Source organism: Scyliorhinus torazame, chromosome 7 (assembly GCF_047496885.1).
Source record: "Scyliorhinus torazame isolate Kashiwa2021f chromosome 7, sScyTor2.1, whole genome shotgun sequence".
NCBI lineage: Eukaryota > Metazoa > Chordata > Chondrichthyes > Carcharhiniformes > Scyliorhinidae > Scyliorhinus > Scyliorhinus torazame.
This window is the reverse complement of record NC_092713.1, coordinates 205,153,602-205,181,336: the sequence shown is the minus strand read 5'-3', so window position 1 is coordinate 205,181,336 and position 27,735 is coordinate 205,153,602. Positions and strand designations below refer to the sequence as shown.

Sequence of the window (27,735 nt, the reverse complement as noted above, 5' to 3'; positions counted from 1 at the left end):
CTATTCCAAACTAACCTCAGCAATGCCATTCTTATTACAAAGTTGAGCAGAAAACTGTACTTTCAGTTCATTAGCTGGGTGAACAACTGGCACCATCAGCATCTTGGGGAACGTTTTAGTGCCTAGTTCCCAATGACTGATTGTGGCCAGCTCGATAGCCAGGATTTTGAGGGTAAGCTTGGCGAGTTCTTTGCCAAGGCAGCGTCTAACTCCCCCACCGAATGGCAGGTACTGAAAGCGTGCATCCTTGCCCTTCATTTGATCTTCAGCAAATCTGTCTGGATTGAACGTTTCGGGATGTTGAAATAAAGGGGCGGTGTCATGTGTGTCTCGGATGCTGTACATCACACTCCATCCTTTAGGGATCTGGAAACCCTGTCAGAAACAAAATGATGGCCTGATTACATATTTGACCATTTCTTCCTCTCACGCACAAATTCAGCAATGTCTACCTTGTCCACAGAATCCCTTATGTCATAAAACATGAATTTTAAAATTGACCCACACAATTCTGTATTAAATAGTAACTCTGAAACCAGAGGTGACTGAAGCCACAAACCTCCACCAGTGAACATATGGGTCTGTTGATAAAAAGGGCCAATCTCTCCAGCTGGTGTGTGTGGTGGTATAATGGGCAAACTGGGAGAGGCCTTTAGGAAAATTGTTACATTAATAGGGCAGTCTTATTGTGTGGTTCAGTAAAGGGGAATATCTGTTATCCGGAACAAAACAGGGTGAAGACAAATTGAAAGCAAATTACTGCAGATGCTGGAATCTGAACAATCTCCGCAGGTCTGACAACACCTGTGGAGACATAAGGGAGCAGATGTTTTGAGTCTGGATGACACTTTTTCAAAGCTGAGGTTGAATATAATGTCCGGTTCCCTGCTGGTTATGTCAAATAATAATCTTTTCGCTCATTCATTCGCTCACACACCCTCACACACACAGACTCACAGTCACACACACTCTCACTCACACATTCACAGACACACACATACCCTCACTCACGTACACACAGACTCACACCCCCTCACGCACAGACTCGTAGTGCTGGATTCTCCGATGTTCAGGCTATGTCCACACCGGCCTTTTATGACCGAAAATCCGGCGCAAAACGAATTGCTGGGTCTGTGGCCGTGCATTCGCACGTCGGCCACCTGCACCCGGACCCGGCAATGCCTCCCCTTTGGCCAGCTCGCGACCCCTGGACCACCCCCCAACAATGCCCCAAGCCCCTGCCAAAATCCCCCCTGCTCACCGATCGGCTTTCCTCCGACTGTGACGCCGCTGGACTGAGTCTGGGGGAGGACCTCAGGCAACGTCCTGAGGCCGTCGATACGGCGTGCGGCATACTCCTAGAGTAAGCCATTTTGGAGGGGGCAGAGCACCGCAAAAGCGGTGGCGCCGCCGATTTTGCCGTGAACATTGATTCTCCGGCGGATCGCCGAACGCGATTTTGGCGTCGGCAACCGGAAAATCCCTCCTGTAGAATCATTCAGTACAGAGGTGGCCCTTTGGCCCATCAAGCCTGCACTGACAAAAAAAACTACTCTTATCTGCACTAATCCCATTTACCACCACTTGGCCCATAGCCTTGAATGTTAAAACAAGTGCTTATCCAAGTACATTTTAAAGATTGTGAGGTTTCCTGCCTCAACTACCCTCCCACACAGTAATCTAAATACCCCCCCAAAAGGAATGTATTTTCCTCAAATCCCCTCAAAACTTCCTGCCTTTCACCTTAAAATTATGCTCCCTTGTTACTGAGCCTTCGACTAAGGGGAACAATGGCTTTCTATCCACCCTATCCATGCCCCTCATAAGCCTCACGTCAGTCAGGTCCCCTCTCAGCCTTCGCTGCTCCAAAGAAAGCATCCCAAGCTTTTCTAGCCTCCCTTCATAGCTAAAATGCTCCGTCCTAGGTAACATCCTGGTGACTCTCCTTTGCATCCTCGCCAGTGCAATCACATCCTTCCTATAGTGTGTTGACCAGAACTGGACACAGTGCTCCAGCTGTGGCCTAACCAATGACCTGTACAATTTAAACATAAGCTCTTATCATATATGCCACGACTGATAAAGGCAAGTGTCCCATATGCCTTCTTAACTACTTTATTAACCTGTCTTGCCGGCCTCAGAGATCTGTGGACAAGACCCTGAGATTCCTCTGTTATCTTAACCTCCCGAGTGTCCTGCCATTAATTGACTACTCCCTTGTCTTATTACCCCTGCACACTTCAGACCTCACAGCATTTGTTGCCCATCTTTAAATGCCCTAGAGAAAGTGGTGGTGAGTTGCCTTCTTGAACGTCTGCTGACCATGTGGTGCAGGAACATCCACAGTGCTGTTCGAGAAGGAGATCCAGCATTTTAACCCAGTGACAGGGAAGGAATGGTGATATATTTTCCAGTCAGGATGGTGAGTGGTGTCACAAGGTGTCACTATCTTGTAAATTTTGTTCAGCTCACACAGGGATCTTACAATGTTCACCCAAGTAAACGGAATGCATTTTCAGAATTCACTATCTCTGAGGGGCTTGGAGGGAAGTTTCCAGGCAGTAGTATTCTCATTGTCTTCTCCCCTTGTTCTTCCCAATTGTTGTGGTCGTGGGTTTGGAAGGTGTTGCCTGAGGAGCCTTGGTGAGTTTCTGCAGTGCATCTTGTAGATGGGACACACTGCTGCCACTATGCGCCAGTGGTGGAGGGAGTGAATGTTTGTGAGTGGGCAGCTATGTTGTGGATGTGTTGAGCTTCTTGAATTTTGTTGGAGCTGCATTCAAGCAAATAAGGGAACAATATTCCATGATTGATCATACTTGTGGATGATTGGCAGGCTTTGAGGAGTCAGATGGTGAGTTACTTGCTACGGAACATGCTCGTGTAGCCACAGTATCTATAGGATTAGTCCAGTTCAGTTTCTTGTCAGTGCTAACCTCAGGATGTTGATAGGAGATTTAGCAATGTTAATGTCATTTGGGCAGCACGGCAGCATAGTGGTTAGCACAATTGCTTCACAGCTCCAGGGTCCCAGGTTCGATCCCCGGCTTGGGTCACTGTGCGGAGTCTGCACGTTCTCCCCGTGTCTGCGTGGGTTTTCTCCGGGTGCTCCGATTTCCTCCCACAGTCCAAAGATGTGCAGGTTAGGTGGATTGGCCATGTTAAATTGCCCTTAGTGTCCAAAATGGCCCTTAGTGTTGGGTGGGGTTACTGGGTTATGGGGATAGGGTGGAGGTGTTGACCTTGGGTAGGGTGCTCTTTCAAAGAGCCGGTGCAGACTCGATGGGCCGAATGGCCTCCTTCTGCACTGTAAATTCTATGAAATCTATGAATGTCAAGGGCGATAGTTTCATTCTCCCTAGTTGGAGATGGTCATTGCCTGGCACTTGTGTGGCGCAAATGTTACTTGCAACTTGTGAGCCCAAGCTTGGATATTGCTGTATTTGGGAATGGACTGGACTGCTTCATGGACTGTGTACTTGAATTCCAGCTTCAATCATCTGTGCTAAACCGACAACACTGACTTGCATTTGTATATTGCCTTTAATATAGTAAAACATTCCAAGGCACTTCATGGGAGAGTTATCTGATTGAAATCAGCATATTTCCCAACCAGGGCCGGAATTCTCCCCTACCCGGTGGGGCGGGGGAATCCGGCATAATGGAGTGGCGGGGACCACTCCGGCGTCGTGCCGCCCCAAAGGTGCGGAATTCTCTGCACCTTTAGGGGCCAAGCCCTTACCTTGAGGGGCTAGGCCCGCGTGGGAGTGATTTCCGCCCTGCCGGCTGGCGGGAAAGGCCTTTGGCGCCATTCCAGCCGGCGGCGAAAGGACTTCGTCAGGCGACGCATGCGTGGGAGCGTCAGCGGACGCTCACGGCATCCCCGCGCATGCGCAGTGAAGACCATGGCAAAGGCGGAAGAAAAAGAGTGCCCCACGGCACAGGCCTGCCTGCGGATTGGTGGGCCCCGATCGCGGGCCAGGCCACTGTGGGAGCACCCCCCGGGGTCAGATCGCTTCGCGTCCCCCCCAGGACCCCGGAGCCCGCCCGCACCGTCTGCTCCCGCCAGTAAGGTAGGTGGTTCAATCCACGACAGCTGGCGAGGGTTGACAGCGGCGGGACTTCGGCCCATCGCGGGCCGGAGAAGCGCAGGGGGGAGCCCGCTGACCGGTGCGGCGCGATTCCCGTCCCCGCCAATTCTCTGGTAGTGGAGAATTCGGGACACGGCGGGGGCGAGATTCACGCCAGGCCCCGCCGATTCTCCGACCCGGCGGGGGGGTCGGAGAATCGCGCCTCAGATGTAGTTTCATAGTTAAGTAGGAAGTATAGTTAAATTTAAAATAAACCAACTTACGCCCAGCTCGAAGGTCTGGAGTGCCACTCGATATCCTCCAGACACAGGGGGGAGCAGCCTCAGTACTTCCTTTATCACACCGTCGAGGTACTGCAGATGGGTGACATCGCTGAGACACGACACGTTCTCCCCTGTGGTACTTTCGGGCCAGAAACCATTGGTCTGGAGATCCATCCTCAACTTGGCGAGGACAGCTGGATTCTTCATAAGTTGCAGGATGAGAGAAGTGCAGGCACTGGCAGTGGTAGCATAGGCAGCAAACATCAGCTCCACCATGGCCTCCTACAATGAAAGAATCCAGTTTTTCAGCACGAGGTGAGCACCTGACCCTTTTGAAATTGTGACCCGCCAATGGAAACGCTTTTGTTCTTCATGTTTACTGCTAACATTTATTTTAGAAGGAATGCATCAGAGATTTTGTTTTCAAATGTTCACATCACTGATATTCTGCCAATAGATGTCACTAGAATGCTGCAATTCAGGCAAGCTGTTTGAGTGAGACCTGCATCCTTCCCATTCACTTTATTGGAAGCAAACCAGAGCACAAACTAGATTGAACATATCATTCAAATTCCTCTCATTTTCACAGATAAATTAAACTGAGTCAAATCCGAACTGTGTTGGTTTCAGTGCGACTTATTTTTATAAAATCACACATGGCTGAAAGGGGTAGCAGGGGTAGGCTGGGAATTTGTTTGAAGTTAGAAGGGAAGATACATTTATCTTATGTGTAATACCTGAGTTAGGCTTGATCTGGGAGCTTCTAACTCTGAAATGGTGCAAAAAGGTCTATTCCCCAGTGCTGGAAAGCCTGAAATTGATGGGATGAAAATCTCCTCCACTTCCCTGAGAAAAGCTGGCCCTGAGCTTTGGTTTGTAAGTTTATCAATTCCTACCTTCAGTTCCTGCATGCCGATCTTCATCCCTTGTTCTTGGCTACTCTTTATTAGGATGCCAAGGGCAGTCGAGTATTCAGGACTAGACTGAAGCATATCCTCAATGGGCTTTTCAAAGTATTCATGCAACTTGTCCCGAGCTTGCACACCCTGGAGGAAGACAACATTTCATGAATTTTCACATTTTCACTGCTCATTCTTTCTGTTTCATAAGAACGTAAGAAATAGGGACAGGAATGGACCATTCAGTCCTTCGGGCCCACACTGCCATTCACTGAGACCAAGACTGATCTTCCACTTCAACACCATTTTCCTGCACTATCCCCGTGCCCTTGATGTTTTCAACATGTAGAAATCTATTGATCTCAGTCTTGAACATAATCAATGACTGAGCCTCCACAGCCCTCTGGAGCCGCGTTCTCCAGCTGAGCAGCCTGTTACGTTCTTAGTCATTGACTGCCAAAGCCAACATTGAAGTGTCCAGAATGATCAAACAGAGGCGTTGCTTTTTAGAATTATATTTTTTCATTCATTGATCCAGAAACAGGATGTGGGCGTGGCTAGGCAGCATTTATTGTCCATCCCTAATTGTCCTTGAGAAGGTGGCGGTGAGCTGCCTTCTTGACCCCCTGCAGGTCTTGTGGTGTCGGTACAGCCACAGCGCTGCTCGGGAGGAATGTCGAGGATTCCATTGACAATGCAGGAACGGCGATACATTTCCACGTTAGGTTAGTGAGTGACTTGGTGGGGAACCTGCAGGCTGAGGGTGTTCCCATGCACCTGCTGCCCTTCTTCTAGCTACTAGAGGTTGCGGGTTTTGGAGGTGGTCGGTGCTGTCAAAGAAAGTTAAATAAAGAGGCCCTTGCCCCTCGTCTTTCTGTCAGTAAAGGCAATGCGGACTCAGTGTTGATGTTTCAGCTCGGTTTCACTGTCTGAACCATAAGCGACAGAGGAAGTTTGAACAAAGGGTACAATATTTCAGCAGCAATAAATAAACAATCGATAGACTTGCATTTATATTGTGCCATTCACAATACTTGTCAGCCTGTGTAGCCACTGTTGTAATATAGGAACTTCAGTAGCTAATTTGAGCACAGCAAGCTCCCACAATCAGCAATGTGATCTGTTTTAATGGTGTTGGAAGAGGGATAAATATTGACCAGGATATTAGGGATGGCTCCTCTGTTCTGGTCAATAATATTGTGGGATCTTTTATGGTCGCGTCAGTGCTTCACTTCCTCAGTATTTCACTGAATCAGCCTAGACTTTGTGTTCAAGTTGCTGTAGTGATGCTTGAAAACAATCTACTGACTGTTACAACTGAAGCATAACTGACACATAATTAATGCTATTATTAAGCTCACTGACAATGCAAACCCATTTTACAGTAGTGTAAAAATAATGGGATTTTCCTGATTACTTTCAATTCCGTGTGACACCAGAGTGTTCTATCTGATGCAATGGAGTTGTCAGATATACTTTGAGGTGTATTTATTGGAGGAATTCATTTTATTTGGTGGTCAAGGGATAAATATTGTCCAGGATACAGGGAAATCTTCCCTGCTCATTGTTAAGCAGTGGATGAAATCTGTTGTGTCCTTCTTGGGAAAGCAGAAAAGGCCTCAGTATAATGCCTCAAATGGAAGTGCAACACTCCCTCTTGAACTGTACTGAGATGTCAGTCTACATTAGAAAGTAGTTTCATTCAGTTCTGAGGTACCAAATGATTGCAGGGATTATTTTGGGAAGAACGCTGGCCGAAGGATGGTACAGGTTGGTTCTCGGACTTCATCGTCATATTTGTGGCGAGCTGCTGGCACCAGTCTCTCTTCTATAGACTGCTTGTCCAAATGAGAGTCCAATTTTAGGCCAATTACCTCACCGGCAGTAGGGCTCAGGTAGATTTTGGGGGCGAGGAAGGCAGTGAGCAGGGAACCTAGAGGATTGTGCTTACTGTTATAACTCCCACGAGGACCACAGGGAAACCATTGCTAATCTTCCAGTAGGAATCGTGGAGTGCGAGATTCCCAGATAGGGGGCGGAGGGCACCCAGTTGGAGCTTATTACAAACGAACATAAAAGCCGGCCAAAGCAGGGCCAGGTGTGGTTATTTCTCCCAGTAACGGTTGTACTGGGAGTGAGTTGCTGCTTGAGCAGAATGTTGTATGTAGTTAAATAAATCTCTGTTCTCTGACCGCTGGCTTCCTCAAGTTCCTAAGCTTTACTTATTGGTGGTGGCCATTGTCTCAACCACACCCAACTCCCACTCCGCTCAGGGCAGCCTAATTTGGCAGAGCGGTCGTAAAACTGTTTCTCAGTTCTTCATTAGCATGCAAGGTGAGACAAGGTGTTCTTGGGACGCAGGACCCCAAAAGTCAAATCTTGTGCCCTTTTTGGCCTGTAAAACAGGCTCAACAAGATCTGATGTCAACCATGTGATGGGAACCATCTTCGACTTTAAGACGAAGGTGTTAGGAGTGAAGAATGTTAATCCTTTTTGAAATTTGTTATTCATCTACTTGCATTATATGCCCTTATCTTCTTTTGGCTTCTCCCATTTTACTTGGGATCACCACAATGCTGGTTGATCACTCTTCTCCATCTCCTCCTGTCAGTCACACATTCATTTTCCAATGCTACTGCGTTTAAGTCTCATTTAAGTCTCTCATCACCGTCTGGTCTTAGGGCTAGCTCTTCTCCTTTTCCCTGGCAGTCCCATCTATATCACTCACCTCACCACGCTTCTTCTCTCTCGCTGTTACATATGGCCATATCATTTTAGTCTCTTCTTGGCTACTTTCTCCCCAAATCCTCACTGATCTCCTGATGTGCTGGTTCCTGATTTTGTTCTTTCTCGTTACTCCACACATCCATCTCAGGATCTGCATCTCATTAGGGGCCAGACGGTGTTTCTCTCTTCCTGATGTTGCTCAGGTTTCTGCACAATATAACAAGGCCCTTCTCACAACTGGCTTGTAGATTCTTCCTTTCAGTTTCAGCGATACTTTTCTATCACACAAACCTCCACTGCACTTCTTCCAAATACCAGAGCTAATCTGTTGCTTAATTTCCATTTTCATATTTCCATCTTCTGCCACTACTGTGAGGCTAATGAGCCTGGGTCCTTAGCACACTCCTCTGCAATGGTGAGCCATAGATGCTAGGCAGCAGAAAACGCTGAACAGTTTTCACCGTCACAGTTTCAGACGTGTCCTCAGCATCTCCTGACTGGACAAGACTACCCCCAATTCAGAGGTCCTGGAGCATTCTAATTCCGTTAAACCAAAGACCTCTGTGCTGGTTTGGTCATATTCCCTATGGATGACAGCCGTATACCTAAAGTCCTTCTATATGGTGAATTGGCCATCACCATCCTCTGGGTGCTGTAAGGATCCTCCTGTAAATCCTTGTCAGACCCTTGTTTTCCTTTATTATCTGTTCTTTTGGCTTTTATCATTTCTGTACCTGTACCCAGCAGGCTGTGCTGCTGCTCTGACATCAATGATGAGGCATCTTGATGGACTTGGCTGTCGGCCAATGGACTACTTTATTTTGCCGGGTCTTAACTGACACTTGATGCTGATTGGTGCTGATTATTCAGGAATGTTCTTTACTTTGTGAAGCTGTGTGTTGGCTTTCAGTTTTGTTTTGGAGAGCTGAGGGAAGCTCTTTTTGAAGCCATCTCTATCAGAGGGTAACACTCTCTCAAACACCTCAGTGTGGGCTCTGTTTTCTCCCCAGCCGAGCTGATCGATTTTCTAGGGAAACTGGACACCAAGTAAGATTAAAATCTGAGCTGAGAGCTGGCTTTGAGAGGAGACAAATAATCTTAAGGATCCAATCAGCCACTAGGGCAGCACGGTAGCATTGTGGATAGCACAATTGCTTCACAGCTCCAGGGTCCCAGGTTCAATTCCGGCTTGGGTCACTGTCTGTGCGGAGTCTGCACATCCTCCCCGTGTGTGCGTGGGTTTCCTCCGGGTGCTCCGGTTTCCTCCCACAGTCCAAAGATGTGCAGGTTAGGTGGATTGGCGATGATAAATTGCCCTTAGTGTCCAAAATTGCCCTTAGTGTTGGGTGGGGTTACTGGGTTATGGGGATAGGGTGGAGGTGTTGACCTTGGGTAGGGTGCTCTTTCCGAGAGCTGGTGCAGACTCGATGGGCCGAATGGCCTCCTTCTGCACTGTAAATTCTATGATTCTATAGATGATCTAGGTCAGTGTTTTTTAAAAAATCCTTCTTGCAATCTCATGTGGAGAACGCTAGTCTGATATCAGTGAGGCTGGTAGGTATTCTGGTGGAGTTAGAAACAAGTCAGAATTAAACAGACCTGAGGTGGATCTTCTGAGTGAAGGCCCAGGTTAATACAAGTTAAAGTGACTCCCCAGAGTGGATCCCACCACCTGAGATGGGATCCCACAGCCTGAGAGGTCTGCTTGAAGGTTCCAGCCAGAGTATCCCTGTTTGCCATCCAACTGGTCGTTTCAACACTCCTTGTCCTGGAAGGACAGTCAGCTGGAGAACAACTTTAACATCCGAAGCAAGGATACGCATCTTCAATCTCGCATTAATGCTCCTTTATTTTTCTCCTCCCCGTCCCTCTGCATGTGTATGTCTTGTGTGTTTTGGTAGAGGGTGGGTCGATAAAAAGCGGGAGTAGTAAATTAGCTGGCCGTTATTCCATTGTGGTTATTGCATGTCCTATCTCTATTGTTGTAATAAATAAATAATAATTGTGTTTTACGTACAAATCTGGTGCCTGTTAGTCATTGGAGCAGTCAAGGGTCAAAGATTTCAGAAACTCTAAACACATTATTGGTTAATTCACTTGTGTTGGGACTCTGGGGCCTGTTGGGATGGAATTGAATGTGCACTAGCTCAGAGTGTTGTAACAATAGAAACACCTCCATTACAAGGACTTCTGCAAATTTGAAATGAAAATGTTGGATATTGACACTGACAACTGGGAAGCATGAGTTGCAAAAGTTTGCAACAATCTTCAGCCACATCCATCTTGGTCTTCTCCCGAGATCCCCAGCATCACAAATGCCAGTCATTATGCCAAACATAATTCACTCCAAGTGATATCAAGAAACAGTTGAAAGGATATTGCAAAGGCAATGGGCCCCTGTCAACATTCCAGTAATAGTACTGAAGATAAAAGCCAATTACTGTGGATGCTGAAATCTGAAACAAAAACAGAAGATACTGGACAATCTCAACAGGTCTGACAGCATCTGTGGAGAGAGGACAGAGCTAACATTTTGAGTCTGGATGACTCTTTGTCAAAAGAATTGGACTAAAGACTTGTGCTCCAGAACTTGCCATGCCCCTAGCCAAGCTGTTCCAGTACAGCTACAACACGGGCATTTGCTGGCAATGTGGAGAATTTCCTGGAATGTTCTATCCACAAAAAGCAGCACGAATCCAATTTGGCCAATTACTGGCTCATCAGTCTACTCTCTATCATCAGTGAAGTTATGGAAGGGGCCACCTTTAGTGCTATCAAGTGGCACTTTCAGAGCAATAACCTACTCACTGACTTTCAATTTGGGTTCCGCCAGGGCCATTCAGCTCTTGGTCAGACAGGGACATAAGAGCTGAACTCCAGAGGTGAGATGATAGTGACTACCATTGACATTAAAGCAGCATTTGACCTGAGTCCCCCAATATCAACATCCTGCTGATTACCATTGACCATAAACTGAACTGGACTAGCCATCTAAATACTTTGGCTACAAGAGCATGTAAGAGACTAGGAATCCTGCAATGAGTAACTCACTTTCTGATCCCTCAAAGCCTCTCCGCCAGCACAAGTTAGAAGTTTAATGGAATACTCCCCACTTGCCTGGATGAGTGCAGATCGAACAACACAAGAAGCTTGACACCATCCAGGACAAAGAAGCCCACTTGATTGGCACCACATCCACAAACATTAACTCCCTTCACCACCGATGCACAGTAGCAGCAGTGCATACCGGGACTCACCGAGGCTCCTTCGGCAGTATCTTCCAAACCCATACCCATCACCATCTAGGACAAGGACAGCAGATTCGTGAAGACACCATCACCTGTAAGTTGCCCCCCCAACTCACTCATCAGCCTGACTTGGAAATATGTTGCCGTTCCTTCAATGTCACTGGGTCACAATCCTGGAACTCCCTCCCTGACAGCACTGTGGGAGTGCCTACGCCACATGGACTGCAGCAGTTCAAGAAGGTAGCTCACTACTAATTTCTCAAGGGCAACTGGAGATGGGTAGTAAACGCTGACCTAGCCAGCAATGCCCTCATCCCATGAACGAATAAAAAGAAATGTTCATGACCTCGGGAGGCTGGTGGTTTGAAGGGCATTGAAAAAGACAAAGAGAAATGAAAAGGTCAAAAGCAAATAAGAGGCCCCAGAGAAAACAGAGGCCAGTGAATCATTCATCTTCTCAGCCCACTGTCGTCCTCTGTGACAATTGTAGCAGAGACTGCCATGCCAGAGTGCGGCTCCTGAACGACACCAGGCAATGCCTAACACAGAGTTGGCCATCGGGGCATAGACCACCATCCAAGACTGCTACCATTGCAGTCAATTTGTATTACCCTCATTTGTGCCATACCTTCAAGATTCGTATCATTGGTAAATTTTGAAATGTTACTTTGTATTCCAATATTCAAGTAAGTTATTTATATATAAAAAAAACAGTGGTCATAGTACTGACTCTTGGGGACAACATTGTTTGCTATTCTCTAGTCTGAACAAGCTATTTTCTATCCTTAAGCCAATTATTATCCAAACTATACCCACCTTACTCATATAACTGTCTAAATTATATGGAGTTACATGTTTGTATGTTTAATTTTATAATACACAAAGTTGATATTGCAGTGATAAAGTAAGTGCTTGAATATTTGTGTAATGCATTATTACCACACCTTAAGGAAACTTGAATTTCCCAGTCTGTCCATAGATTGGAATTCCCAATTTGGTGTAGAAAAATTGGCATTTGCCAATGCAGAACGATGACAATTGACCTGAACAAAAGTGAATTATTGTTCCAACAGACTACACCATGAAGGGGTAGAACACATAATTCAACTACCAGCTCTCAGTCTCACCATCAGAGGAGGCGCCAAGTAAGTCTAAATATTTCCCTGTAAGGAGAAATGAAATAAAAGCTCATTGGATCTTTGGAGAACAACATACCCCTGAAGCTGTGCTCAAATCTTAACCTAGCACTGAATGACTTTTTACAGTTGTCATTACCGTAAGAACCAGGTGAAGTTTAATCAGTATGTACGAGGCCCCCCAGCACCATTCCCCAATTCAGGGGAGAATGTGGCGGACGGCAGGGATTACCTTTCTGTAGCCACTGCCTGGGACATCCACGGGCAATGAGAAAAGATTTTGGGTAAGTTGCTCAAAGACGGTGAACAGGTTGGTCAGCTCCTCCTTGCTCGGCAAGGATCCCAGCAGGACTGATACAGCGATTCGGAACGTGAGCTTCTTACTCTCTGAGTACACCGTGACAGGGCATTCCCTGGCACACCAGTCTCTCACTGTCTCTGCCACCACCTGCTTGATCCGTGGCATGTAACTCTCCAAGGCAGAATGGCTGAACATTTTTGCATAGACCTGTCAAGGAACAGAAATGATGTTGAAGGGACATGATCTGGTTGAGGAACACTCAGCAGATTGGAGTCCAGCAATTACTGAAAAATCTGATGCATAAGTTGCTCCATTTTCTACAGTCACCAAGATTGTATAAATCCTATGCTTTTCACCAGGAAGTAGGAGATGGGAAGGTGCACCTTATAGATCAGATTTTAAAATAATAAATATCGCAGAACTAGACATTTTCACATTAGTAAATTCTGGCTGTGGTTCGTACTTTACCAGTTAACCTGTGGACCCAGCCCTAGCACTATCTTAGAGAGGCACTCAGCACATGGTGTATGTCTGAGTGGCACGCTGTGAGCTCTGTGCTCTGTGCTCTGAGCTATCTCCTGGTGGAATGAGCGGGAACTGTGGTGTCCCCGTTTTATAGTGCGTGTGCTCTCACTGGTGATTGGCTGTGATGTTGTGTGTGTGTTGATTGGTCCGTCTACCTGTCCATCAGTGTGTGTGTGTGATTGCACCATGATATGTTTATATGGCTATCATGACACCCTGCACATCAGCGCGGGGATGAGACCCACTCAAACATGGACAGTGACCCGGGGCTGGTATCGAACCCGGGTCCTTGGCACCGTGAGGCAGCAGTGCTAACAACTCCGCTATTGTGCTGCCCCAGATGTATTTTACAATGGTTCGATATGCATGAACCTTATGGATAAAGAGTATCTCACCTTGCACAAGGTGACTCCCCAACATCTGGTGCAACCTCTGCAAAGGCAATTAACAACACACAAACAAAACACCTTGGTTCTCCGTGAGGAAATCATTGTTGTGCAATGTATAAATCTGCTTCTACAGACAAACGTTTTCAGTGTGAGCTGCAGGATTCTAATCCCGCTTTCATCGATACATTTTTTAGATTGACTGGAAGGTTTAAAAAGCAGTCGACGAGCAGGGTTTTTCAAAATATATTTTTATATTGAACATTTTCATTTATGAGAAACAAACATATCAAGCACATAATTGGAGTACACAATTGTATCTGCAAACTTAACAGGTATAAATAAAGTACATCCTTGAACTGAACATACAAGAAATGTTATTAACGTGTTTCTTGCATGCGTTCTCTGTATAGCATGCAAGAAACAATACTTTTCACTATATACTAATACATGTGACAATAATAAATCAGATCAACTTGTGGTAGCTGTCGTGTTGGGTGTTGCGATATACAAACGAACCAACACGGTTGTAGATGGTACAACTCTGTTTTATTATTCTGTACAATAACAACTATTAACTTCTGGCTGTGGTTTGTACTTCACCAGTTAACCTGTGGTGCGTACTTCACCAGCTAACCTTTCGGGAACTGGAGCTTCTCTGTTAGTTCCCCCAGAGTTTCTACTCTACTGTCTATGTAGAGCACCCCTTTGTCCTTTCACCACGTTTTGTAAGTGGCATCTATTTTTGCTGGAATGAATCTCTGGTTTCTGGAGATGGCGGCTGCAACAGACATATCACCAAGTTTGTAGTGGTGTCTGAGCTGGTTCCAGGTTCTTGGTGTAGTTACCACTACCGGGCTCACTGACTACTTGGTTGGGGTGAATGGAAGTGGGGCGGATGCCAGTGCCCGCAGAGACGTTCCAATACAGGAGGCCTTCTCCATCCACACCCATTCTGCGTCCGGCTCTTTTCATTATCATAGAATTTACAGTGCAGAAGGAGGCCATTCTGCCCATCGAGTCTGCACCGGCTCTTGGAAAGAGCACCCCACTTAAGCCCACACCTCCACCCTACCCCCATAAACCAATAACCCCACCTAACCAAAGGGCAATTGATCATGGCCAATCCACCTAACCTGCACATCTTTGGACTGTAGGAGGAAACTGGAGCACCCGGAGGAAACCCATGCAGACACGGGGAGAACGTGCAGACTCCGCACTGACAGTGACCCAAGCCGGGAATCGAACCTGGGACCCTGGAGCGGTGAAGCAACAGTGCTAACCACTGTGCTACCGTGCCCCCTCTCCCAGCCACTTCCTCACTCTTTCTATAGTTGCTGCCCAGTGGTAGAGTAGGTTCGATAGTGTCAGGCCTCCCTGTGCCACCCTCTCTGGAGGAGGATTTTGCGGATCCTGGGGTACTTTCCAGTTCACATGAAAGCTGTGATTAGCTTGTCCACCTTGGTGGAGAAGGATTTGGGGATAAGATTGGGAGCAATCTGAATATGAAGAGGACCATTGAACAAAGAACAAAGAAAAGTACAGCACAGGAACAGGTCTTTCGGCCCTCCAAGCCCATGCCGACCATGCTGCCCGACTAAACTACAATCTTCTAAACTTTCTGGGTCCGTGTCCCTCTATTCCCATCCTGTTCATGTATTTGTCAAGATGCCCCTTAAACGTGCTTGGGAGCACGTTCATTTTTATTGTCTGCACTCTTCCCGCCAAGGAAAGTGGGAGAGAGTTCCACATCTGCAGGGCCCTTTTCACCTCCTCCACTAGGTTGGACAGGTTCCACTTGTGGAGCTGTGGCCAGGTGTGGGCTACCAGCACCCCCAGGCATCTGAACTTAGTTTGGGCCAGTTTGAATGGCAGTGTTCCCAGCTCTGCTTTTCCCCACTGGGGGTTCACTGGGAAGACTTTGCTCTTGCTCAGATTAAGTTTGTATCTCGAGAGGGCTCCGAACTCCCTCAGGAGTTCCATTATCTTACCCATGCTGGCTAGTGGGTTCGAAACGCAGAGGAGCAGGTCATCCACATAGTGAGAGACCCTGTGCTCCTTGTATCGCCTCTGAATGCCTCTATACCCCTTCGCTGATTTAAGAGCGACGGCCAGTGACACAATTATCAGAGTGAACAGCAGTGGGGACAACCGGCTTCCCTGCCTGGTGCCTCTGTGCAGCCGAAGATAGTCAGAGTTGGTGGTGTTCGTCCGTACACGAGCCATGGGAGCACTGTACAGCAGTTTCACCCACGAGGTGAACCCTGGCCCAAACACAAACTGTTCCAGTATCTTCATGAGGTAGTTCCATTCCACTCGGTCAAAGGCCTTCTCTGCGTCCAGGGAGATGATTACTTCTGGTGTCTCCTCCCCGGGTGGGGACATGACCATGTTTAATTCGCCGTTAACTGTCTGCCCTTGACAAACCCTTGACAACCCCTTGACAAGCCCTTGATCACTGCCTTCACTGCCTTCTAGAATGTGGAGGGTGAGACTTCCCCATTCTGATTGCAGTCTGATGTTCTGTGATTACTTCTGGCAAGCAACTCTCCAGTTGCCCCACCAGAGCTATCACCAGAACTTTGGTGTCAGTGTTCAGGAGTGAGATGAGTCTGTATGACCCACACTGCGTCAGGTCTTTGTCTTTCTTTGGGATCAGTGAGATCGAGGCCTGTCCCAGCGTGGGCGGCAGGGTCCACTCCCTCAACAGTGAGTCGCTGAACAGCTCCATCAGATGGAAGGCGAGTGCTACTGCAAATGTTTCTAAAAGTCCACCAGCAAACCCATCCAGTCCCGATGCCTTCCCCGACTTCATGGAATTGATGCATTCCGTGACCTCCTGTAGACTTAGCAGTGCTTCAAGTCCCTGTCCCTTTTCTTCCTCACAGCCGGGATGTCCAGCCCATCCAGGAACTGCTTCGTCCTCAAATCTCCCTCCGGGGGCTTGGACGCGTACAATCACCAGTAGAAGGTCATGAAGGCTCCTCTGTAGCCATGACCACCCTACCATCTATATCCCTGACCTGTGCTATCTCTCTTGTGGCTGCCTGTCTCCTCAACTGGTGTGCCAGCAGATGACTGGCTTTGTCCCCATGTTCATAAATGGTCTCTCATGCCTGGTGGAGCTGGTTCACTGCTTTCCCAGTGGAGAGCAGGTCAAATTCCATCTGTAATTCTTTCCTCTCCATGCAGCCTCGGGGTCGTGGAATACCTCCGGTCCACTTCCAATATGGAGTCGATCAGTTGCTGTTTGGTTGCCCTATTCTTCCTGTCCCTGAGTGCCCTATGAGCTATTATTTCCCCCCTGATCACTGCCTCCTAGAATGTGGAGGGTGAGACCTCCCCATTCTGATTGCAGGTTATATACCTATTGATTATTGGTGTCATTCTTTAACAGAATGCATTGTCGGCGAGGAGGACTATGTCCAGCCTCCATGGGGGGGGCACTGGGCCCGGCCTGTCTCCAACCTCACATCCATGTAGTGTAGTGCATGGTCTGAGTTTACTATTGTGGAGTATTCCGTCCCTACTACCACTGGAAGCACTGACTTTCACACTATGAAGAAGTCTACATGGAAGTCAGCTTTGTGGACATGGGAGAAGAAGGAAAACTCCTTGAATCTCCATGGGTCATCCCCCCCATTTGCTCCATGAAGGTGGTTAGTTCCCTCATCATCCCTAATTTGGCATCTGATCTGGGGCTGAATCTATCTGCTTTTGGGTCCTATACGCAGTTAAACCCTTCCCCCATGATCAGTCGGTGGGAGTCAAGGTCGGGGATCTCTGCTATGGTCCTTTTAATGAACTCGGTATCATCCCAGTTAGGGGCATATATGTTGACAAATACCATGATGTACCACCCCCCTGGGTCAATTACCATGTTTGCCACTGTAGAGGCTATCCTTTTGTTAAATTGTATGGCCACTCCCCTCACTCTCGTATCGAAGTGTGACTGGTATGCCTGTCCCACCCAGCCTTTCCTTACCCTCAGTTGGCCCTTCTCTCTTAAGTGGGTCCCTTGGAGAAAGATTACGTCGACCCTCAGCCTTTTTAGATGGGCGAAGACTCTGGAATTTTTCACTGGTCCATTCAGTCCCCTCACATTCCAGGTGACAATCCTGACTGGGGCAGGGGGTGGGGGGCGGTTTTGTTCCCTCCTCCTCTTGGGTCAGCCATACTTACCTCATGGACATGCCCCTGCATGCCCAGACCTGCCTTTGTTCTTGGGCAGTCCAAAGTGGCCACCGCCACCTTCCTCTTTCATCCATCTCCATGTGTGACCTGTGTAACCAGCATTCTACCCTTCCCACCACGCAACTGTCTCCCCATCCCCCCTCTGAGCACCTCTGCATGTACATTCTCCCCTTTCCTTTCCCCGCCACCCCACTTCCTGCCCTTGTCTGCCCCTCTCTTCCCTGACACCCGCCCCCCCCACCACTTCCCTTGCCCCTTGTGTGGCTGGGAGAATGAGTGTGTGCGGTCTGTTCAAAGTAGTGATATCCCTGTAGAGTCTGATTCTGTCCTCACCCTGACCTCCACGTGCATACACCTTTCATGTGGCTAACTGGTGCTGATGCTAAGTGTAACACAAACTGGAACTTTCTGGCCCCGCCCACTGCCCGGTCATCTGGTCCCATCGAAAGTCAATGGACTTTTGGTCAGGCCGCCAAATCTCCTGTGGTGGGTCCCTCCAGGAAGAGGGGGCGGGGGGGGGGGGGGGGGGGGGGAAATCTGGGACTCAGTCTCTGCTGCCTTAACATAGGCCATGGAAAGAATTGGGATCTTTGTAATCGCATTACTGAGAATCATGACAGATTCTGTGTTTACATTTGGAGGAACTGGGACATCCCCATAGCATATTGTGAATTTAATAGTAGCTGGCATGATTTTGAAAATGCTTTTGCTCAGATATAGCTGACTGAAGAGATTGTGCAGTGAATATTTTTTAATGTGCAATGAGCAAGTTGATAAAGACTTTCTTTGTATGCCTTTTGAAGCAACTTGGAGGTTGTCAGTTGAGACAAACCAAGTGCCACATTTGAAAGGGACACCGCTAACCCACTATAACAGAAACCCAAAAGTTGAAAGGAAGCTTAACAAATCAAATTAGAATAACATTCCCAGTGTTGATGATGTACTCCAGTCACCCTGATGCCACTGGTCATGGAAAATCTAAAGTGGACCAGTGGACATCATGTGCTCCCTCATCCGGGACATTTCGGCATGGATCTCGCCATGGAAGAGAAGCAGACTTGACCATCTGCTGTCTGAACCTGCTATTGGCCACCTGGATGAGGCCCAGGAACAGTCCCATGAAGAGGTCTCCCAACCCCCACCCCCCCAACCCACCCCTCCATACTGGGTCACCAAAGTGGGTCTGAAGCGCAACCAGAAATTGAAGAGAAGCCCCTTCAGCTAATACAAGAGGAACTCTAAAGTCTATATTTGTAATGTGTACGTTGAAATTTTGCTAACACTATTTACCAAAACACTTCTTTGCTTTCTTTTGGCATATAAATACCAATGAATGAGTAACCCTTCCTTTAATCAGGAACAGCTTGTAATCTTAACTTTCTAGTTTTTAACAAGGGAACTGCTGAATGCTATAGCATATGCCCCTACCTTGGGCTAATGATATTCTTGGTTAGGCGACACTGGATACAATGTTGTAGAATGAGTCTATAACATATCTTTCTGGTGAGCCTCATTTAACTCGGAAGAAATGTAAACTCTCACAGAGAGAGGCAAAGGTCAGACTGCAAAATATTTGGCTCAAGAGCATGAAGTAAGCATGTTTCAACTGGCTTTTAAACATCATTATCCACAAAATCGTTGTTTGCATGTTTGACTTAAAATAATTGGCCTTCCCGAGAGAAACAGGTACCTTTCTTTTGTGATGGTGGATGTCTCCGATGGAGTTTGCCAGACTGGTGGGCCCCAGGATGACTTGGGCACTCTGTGGCCAGTTTGCACCAACCAAATTGTGTTCTTCCAGCAGCAGCCGCCGCAAGTGTTCCGCACCAGTGACACGCACCACCGGCCGCCCGAGCAAGTGTGTCTTGAACACGTTACCATGCTGCCTCCTTCTGGAAGCATGGAAGTTGGAACCCTGTAAGGAGTAGGAGAAATTTTACATATTGTATAATAAAAGGCTGTGCATTGAAGATAACTTTTACTTCTCTCTAACTGGCAATTTTCTAATTCCTTTATTTAACAAATGCATTATCCAAAATGGTGTTTTTTCATTTGTTCATGGGATCCGGACATCGCTTGCAAGGCCAACGTTTATTACTCATCCCTAATTACCCTTGAGAAGATGAGCTGCCTTCTTGAACCGCTCCAGTCAATATGGTGTAGGTATACCCATCTGCTGTTAGGGACAGGGTCCCAGGATTTTGGCCCAGCGATAGTGAAAGAATGGAGATATATTTCCAAGTTGGGATGATGAGTGACTAGGATGTGAACTTGCCGGTGGCAGTGTTCCCATGCATCTGCTGTCCTTGTTTATTGAGGTGGTTTTGAAAGGTACTGCTGAAGGAACCTTGGGGAGTTGCGACAGTGCATCTTATATACACACTGCTGACACTGTGTATTGGGATTAGAGTGAGTGAAAGTTGAAGGTGGTGGATGGGATGCTTGTTAAACAGGCTGTTTTGTCCTGGATGGTGTTGATCTTCTTGTGTGTAGCTGGAGCTCATCCAGGTAAGGGAGGAGCATTCTTGATTTGTGCCTTCCAGATGATGGACAGAATTTGGGAGTTAGGATTTAACTTACTCATCCCTGAATTCCAAGCCTCTCGTCTGGTTGTGTAGCTATATGACTGATCCTATTACGTTTCTGGTCAATGGTAACCTCCTAGAATGCTAATAATGGGGGATTCAAAGATGGAAATACCATTGAATGTCAAGGGGAGAGAGTTAGATTCTCTCTTGCTGCAGATGTTATAGCCTGGCACTGATATGGCACAAATGTTAATTGTCACTTAATATGTTATGCCAAGTGTTGTCCAGGTCTTACATGTGGGTGCAGATTGCTATAGTGCCTGAGGAGTTGAGAATGGAACTGAACCTGGTAAGATCATGAGCAAACATCCCCACTTCTAACCTTTGATGGAGGGCAGGTCATTGTTGAAGCAATGAAGATAATTGGGCCTAGGACACTATCTTCAGGAACTCCTGCCTCAATATCCTAGAGCTGAGATGATTGACCTCAGCTCTTTTCCCCCTGTTCGCATCAAGGTGTAATGAGGTCAGAAGTTGAGTGGTCCCGGTGGAATCCAAACTGAGCATCAGTGAGCAGATTATTGCTGTTGTCGCTTCAATGCACTGTCAATGACACATTTTGTCATTGTTCTAACGATCGAGAGTAGACTGGTGGGGTTGTAGCCATCTAAGATGGCCATCTGCAAAGGACCATGGGAATTATGGCCAACCCAGGACTCAGACAGATGCAGAGCCGATGTGTATCTGAAACACAAGTAACCATACCTGATCGAAACCCCCGCTCATTTGCATTTTAATGGCTCATTTTCCCAGGACAATAGAACTCCAATCAAGCAACCGGTACAGCCACAGACTGATTGGCGCCACTCCCCTTATTCAGAAAGCCCAACTGCCAAGGTCAATGACCGCTAAGGACCCGCCCAGCCACCAAGGCATCCACCCCTTTATTGGCCGAAATCGAAGACAGTGATCAGAGCCCTGTCGAACTATTGGGTCCAAGGTTAAGGACCGCCCAAAGAGCGCAAACTCCCAGGGGGATAAAAGAGAGCACAGCCATGTGTTCTGTCTCTTTGGATCCGGCCTGTGCCAACCCAATCGTAGCAGGAACAGCCAGCCAAGTTCAAGACCAACGATCGCTACCTGACGGATGAGCCCAGCAGAGACAGAGCCACTTTCTTCGAATCAGTCAAGTGAAATCCAGATAAAGGCCTTATCCATTTGCACAGTGCCAGTCACCCTGAAGTTAAGTATAGGTTATTGTAGCTGATAGGTGTAGTTTAACTCGTAGTAGATATTGTGTTTGCATGTCGAGTTAACTCTTGTGTATGTAAATAAACCATCTTTTAAACTAACTAACTGGTTGTGTGGTCATTTGATCGATATAAGGGAAGGCTTGTGGTTCACCAACATTATTAATAGAGCAATGGGTGTAATTGGTCGGGTTGGATTAGTCCTGCTCTTTGTGGACAGGACACAACTGGACATCTATCCACATTATCAGGTAGATGTCAATGTTGTAACTATACTGGACCAGCTTGGCTCGGGACAAGACTAGTTGTAGATCACAAGTCTTCAGGACTACAGATGAAATGTTGTTGGGGCCCACAGTCATTGCAGCCATTTTTTTTTTAATAAACAATTTTAATGAGGTACTTTTGGCATTACAAACAGCAACAATATAAAAACAATGTACAAAGAACAAGAAACATAGTGCCATCACCGACTCCCATCCCGCCAAGACCCGCCTAATTGACTCCCTATTCTACACTACCCTAACCGCCCCCCCTCACTGTTGACGATCAATTATCCGTGAAGGTGTCGATGAATGGTTGCCACCTCCGGGCAAACCCTAGCAGTGACCCTCTCAAGGCGAACTTAATCTTCTCTAGGCCGAGAAAGCTCACCATGTCAGTTAACCAGGTCTCCGACTTCGGGGCTTTGAGTCCCTCCAAGCTAGCAGAATCCGTCTCCGGGCTACCAGGGAAGCAAAGGCCAGAACATCCGCCTCTTTCTCCTCCTGGATTCCTGGGTCTTCTGACACCCCGAAAATCGCCACCTCTGGACTCATTGCTACCCTTGTTTTCAAAACTCTGGACATGACGTCCGCAAACCCCAGCCAATATCCCCTAAGTTTTGGACACGCCCAGAACATGTGAACATGATTCGCTGGTCCTCCCGCACATTTTACACACCTGTCCTCCACCCCAAAGAATCTGCTCATCCGGGCCACTGTCATGTGGGCCCGGTGGACCACCTTGAATTGGATCAAGCTGAGCCTGGCGCATGTTGCAGTCACGTTGACTCTGATCAACGCGTTTGCCCATAAGCCATCCTCCATCTCACCACCAAGCTCCTCCTCCTACTTACGCTTCAGGTCCTCGGTCTGCGTCTCCTCCGCCCCCATGAGTTATTTGTAGATGTCCAAGATGCTCCCCTCTCCCACCCATCCCCTAGACACTACCATATCCTGGATCCCCCTTAGTGGCAGGAGTGGGAAGGATGATACCTGCCTGCGCAGAAAGTCCCGCACCTGTAAATATCTAAATTTGTTCCTCCTTGCCAGCCCAAACTTCTCCTCCAGCGCCCTTAAACTAGGGAAGCTCCCCTCTAAGAACAGGTCCCCCATCCTCTCAATTCCCACCCGTCGCCATACTCAAAACCCCCCCATCCAAGCTCCCCAGGGCAAACCGGTGGTTGTCACATATTGGGGACCAGACCGATGCTCCCATTGCTCCAATGTACCTCCTCCACTGACCCCAGATCCTCAAGGCCTTTGCAGCCATTTCTTGAAATCATGTGGAGTGAGTTGAATTGGTTGAAGGTTTGCATCTGTGATGTTGGGGACTTCAGCAGGAGGCCGAGATAGATCATCCACCTGGCACTGCTGAATAAAGATAGTTGCAAATATTTAAGTCTTGCCTTTCGCACTCATGTGCTGGGCTCGCTCATCACTGAAGATGGTAATATTTGTGAAGCCTCCTGCTTTTCCTATCAGTTGCTTAATTATTCACCACCATTTCTGACTGGATGTGACAGGATTGCAGAACTCTGGTCTGATCTGTTGGGATCGTTTTTCTCTCACCTTTACGCTGCTTCGGCAGTTTAGTGTGCATGTAGTTTTATGTTATAGCTTCATCAGTTTGCCACCTAATTTTATATGTGCCTGGTGCTACTACTGGCAGATTCCTAGGATGGCAGGACTGATGTAAGAGGAGAGATTGAGTCGGTTAGGATTGTATTCGCTGGAGTTTAGAAGAATGAGGGGGGATCTCGTAGAAACCACTGAAATTCTAACAGGACTGGACAAGTTCGATGCAAGAAGGATGTTCCCGATGGTTGAGGATGTCCAGAACCAGGCATCACAGTCTGAGGATACGGACGGGGTAGACCATTTCGGACAGAGATTAGGAGAAATTTCTTCACCCAGAGAGTGGTGAGCCTGTGGAATTCATTATCAAAGGAAGTAGCTGAGGCCCAAACATTGTATGTTTTCAAGAAGGAGTTTGATAAAGCACCTGGGGCGAAGAGGATCAAAGGATATGGGGGGTGGGGAAAGGCAGGATGAAGCTATTGAGTTGGATTATCAGCTATGACCATAATGAATGGCGGAGCAGGCTCCAAGGGCTAAATGGCCTCCTCCTGCACCTATTTTCTATGTTTCTATATTTCTATGATCACTGACATTCTCAAATTCTAACAGAGAGAAAAGCAGAGGTGGTAAAAAAAAAGGAGAAAAAGGGAGTGTGAAGAAATAGCGATACAGGGAGTGGGGAAAGAGGGTAATGCAGACCCAGGTCTTCCAGGGGCATCCGAACTACCTAGTATGCCTGTGCCTAATGCGAACCTTCAACAACATGTGACAAAATGTAAGTCTTCTTCAACAGCCATCTGTTCTGAAAAGACAAAACACTGGACTGAAATTCGAGCTGGCTCCATTATGCATGTATGTTTCTCTCCTCCCCTATCTCCCTCTATTCACCATGCTCAAATGATCTTTACATTCAGCGCATTTATAACAAAATCTGACCTTGAATGTTTTAATCAGGAAAATGCTGCTTCCTTCCTGCTCACTTAGGGCCTAGAAAACTGAAGCCTATATGCGTCTGTCTGTCATATTAGTGTATGAATATCGCTTCTCAGCCTTTTGGCTAAGATTTTTTAAATATAAATTTTAGAGTACCCAATTCATTTTTTCCAATTAAGGGGCAATTTAGCGTGCCCAATTCACCTACCCTGCACATCTTTAGGTTGTGGGGGCAAAACCCACGCAAACACAGGGAGAATGTGCAAACTCCACATGGACAGTGACCCAGAGCCGGGATCGAACCTGGGTCCTTGGCGCCGTGAGGCAGCAGTGCTAACCACTGTGCCACTGTGCTGCCCCTTTGGATAAGATGAGCGTGAGGTCAAGTGTAATGCCTGGATCTGGTACGTCTCTCTTGTGGGGACCATGAATTGGATTCAATTTGAATTTGTTTTGGAGCAGGCAAGGAGTTTGATTAGCGGTTTGCCCCTATCCACACTCTGATCTCTGGCTTTGTAACTCTAATAAAGGAATTTTAAATAAAAACTTAGTGTATGAATCTTTAACATGCTCACACGTTTGCTATTTTAACAAAGGCTTTAATCCAAGTATTTTAATTCAGGAGTTGTGCCCTTTAAAATATTTGAACAAAACGTCACATGAACACATTGTTTTATTTAAGAAATTCAAACATGTTTTTCCTAAAGTGTTTATTGAAGCTAAAATGTTGCATAATAAGTTCCAGTCAGACCGACTGTGCAATCTTTGAAAATGTTCTGTTCCTCCTCTCATTATGATTTTGGCGTGCCTTTTTTCTTTTGGTGTTAGCATTTGCGATAGAATATTAAACCCATTTTCCACCTTTTGTGAAATTAGCCAGTTTGCCGCTTGCCAGTCATCCCTTATTTCTCACTCATCTTTTAACCTCGATCAGTGAAGTATTAGCCAGTCTTTTCCAGATGACAACTGACCATAGAAAGCATCCTATCGGGCGGCATCACAACCTGGTATGGCAACTGCTCGGCCCAGGACCGCAAGAAACTTCAGAGAGTCGTGAACACAGCCCAGTCCATCACACGAACCTGCCTCCCATCCATTGACTCCATCTACACCTCCCGCTGCCTGGGGAAAGTGGGCAGCATAATTAGAGACCCCTCCCACCCGGCTTACTCACTCTTCCAACTTCTTCCATCGGGCAGGAGATACAAAAGTCTGAGAACACGCCCGAACAGACTCAAAAACAGCTTCTTCCCCGCTGTTACCAGACTCCTAAACGTCCCTCTTATGGACTGACCTCATTAACACTACACTACACCTGTATGCTTCACCCGATGCCGGTGTTATGTACACATTGTGTACCTTGCGTTGCCCTATTATGTTTTTTCATTTTATTTTATTTTATTTTCATGTACTTAATGATGAGTTTGAGCTGCTCGCAGAAAAATACTTTTCATTGTATCTCGGTACACGTGACAATAAACAAATCCAATCCAATCAAGTGCATCCTTCTCACACTTTGATTTTCTTTCTGTACACATCCAACCTACCTGGCAATGACTTGGTAAATGCTGCTTGTTAGTAGTCCTTTACAGTAGCCTAAACCTGACCAGCACATCACTCTGCAAGCTCTTTCACAATGTGTGTCTAGGAGTTAATGAAGCACACACAAGCTGTGCTGTACCAGAATGGAGATTGTTGCCTCATGCACTTCACTTGTACAGGAGTTGACATTTGAGATGAAAGTGAACTGTGCAGTACCGGATTAGAGTAAACAGAATGTCATCTGTCACTCACTGCCGGCACTCTCATCTCTTAATCAGAAGGTTGTGGGTTCAACTCTCACTCCAGAGACATGAATTTAAGACCCTCAAGGTTGATACTCCAGTGCAGCACTGAGGGAGTGCTGCATTCAACTGTGCTATCTTTCAAAATTGAATTTAAACCAAGACATCTTTCGGCAGATATAAAGAAATTCCATGGTGCTATTTTAAAGTGGAGTGCGGAGTTCATTTGGTGTTCTGCCAATATTTATTCCTGAACCTACATCACTACAGTAGATTATCTGCCTGTTATTTCAATCCTGTTTGTTGTGACCTTGCTGCATGCAAATTGGCTGTTGTGTTTCCTACATTCATAATAGTGACGGCATTTTAAAAATACTTCCAAAGGTGTGAAAGGAACTATATGAATGTGAGTCTTTCTTTCTCTGTGTTTATTATACCTGACACTGAAATACGTAAAAGCTGTAAATTAGTATTTTGCATTGAATTCCAATTCTCTTCTCACAGCTCATAGTGCATTAAGGCAGACTTTTGTCTGTTTCCACAGCTAATTATTCCTGGAACAGGTCACTTGTCTGTCGCCAGAGGCATATAGCTTGAGGGGTGCCACTCAACATCAAGCATGGTTGATCAGGAGTCTCTTACTACCAGCCATTGGTGTGCTTGGAAGTATTTGCAGGTTGACACATTCAACCTGTTTGACCGTGTTATGAATGCACCTTCCTTGGCCATCAAGTTCTGGGCTGCGATTCCAACCCGGAGCTTCTGGCTCAGAGGCAAGGATGCTATCCACTGTGCAACAAGATCTATCTTGCATTGAATTGTTTGCTTTAAGGCCTATGCTCACAGGGGAAAAGTGAAGGTCGAACACTATATCACCCAGGGCCTTGCTGCTGACAGCAACACTGGCACAAATTGGGCCGCATACTGAACTATTAAAAAAAAAGACAAAAAATGAAATAAAAGGACCAAATGCTTACTTCAACGTACAAATGGTTTATTTTCAACCATATCCTTCAACTATTGCTTGGTATAATGAGAATGCAGACATACCTGCAGGAACCAGTGAAACGTTTCCCCAACAATTGGAAGCCCCATAGATCCTGGAGGCAGAGGGAGCTCCCAGTTCTTGTCTGCCTTTAGATTCCATCGAAGCTGCCAGAGAAAGAGACAAGCAGCAATAAGGAGGACGATAGGGGCCAGGACAGCAAAAAGGCTGATCAGCAATGGCATCATGACCATCAGGACCATCCTCAAAATGTTTCAACAAAAAGAATTAAGTGAGCGTAGCAGATCCTTGCTCGACGAAATTGGACAGACTGCACCAATTTGTAGATTCAGGTGTCTAGCAATGCCGCATCACAGGATCAGCTGTAAAGTCTGAACTGGAACAAACAAATAAGCTGAATATATAGAGGCATCAAAGTCCACTCAGAGGTTTGGTATTTAACATGAGTGTGCTCAAGCATCATTTCTTCCCCAGTTCCACCAACTCCTCAACCACAGCATCCCCACCCCCACCCCACCACCACCCACTCATTCACTCACGTACTCCAACTCCTCATCCACTCTGCGAATAAGAGAGGTGAAGAGCAGCTTGTTTTGATGATGTGATCCATCGTGTAGAGATT

At 46.8% G+C, this 27,735-nt stretch overlaps 1 protein-coding gene across 1 annotated transcript; it reads right to left on the bottom strand.

Annotated features, from left to right (window-relative positions):
• On the bottom strand, window positions 1-27,355 carry LOC140427385 (cytochrome P450 26B1-like). Its single transcript, XM_072512928.1, has 6 exons — window positions 27,158-27,355; window positions 19,462-19,686; window positions 12,598-12,873; window positions 5,251-5,400; window positions 4,355-4,636; window positions 1-375 (listed from the first exon to the last, which is right to left on the bottom strand). Exons 1-6 carry the CDS (start codon window positions 27,353-27,355, stop codon window positions 1-3), a joined length of 1,506 nt encoding a protein of 501 aa, XP_072369029.1.
• Window positions 27,356-27,735: the final 380 nt, after the last annotated feature.

Excerpts from the sequence above, each read along its gene's own strand:
- LOC140427385 (XM_072512928.1), bottom strand. The coding sequence starts at position 27,355 with ATGGTCCTGATGGTCATGATGCCATTGCTGATCAGCCTTTTTGCTGTC. Across the intron at positions 12,874-19,461 it reads TCCACCATCACAAAAGAAAG|GTCTATGCAAAAATGTTCAG; the intron begins GTACCTGTTTCT and ends GTTCCTTGACAG. Across the intron at positions 4,637-5,250 it reads TCGGCATGCAGGAACTGAAG|GAGGCCATGGTGGAGCTGAT; the intron begins GTAGGAATTGAT and ends CTTTCATTGTAG.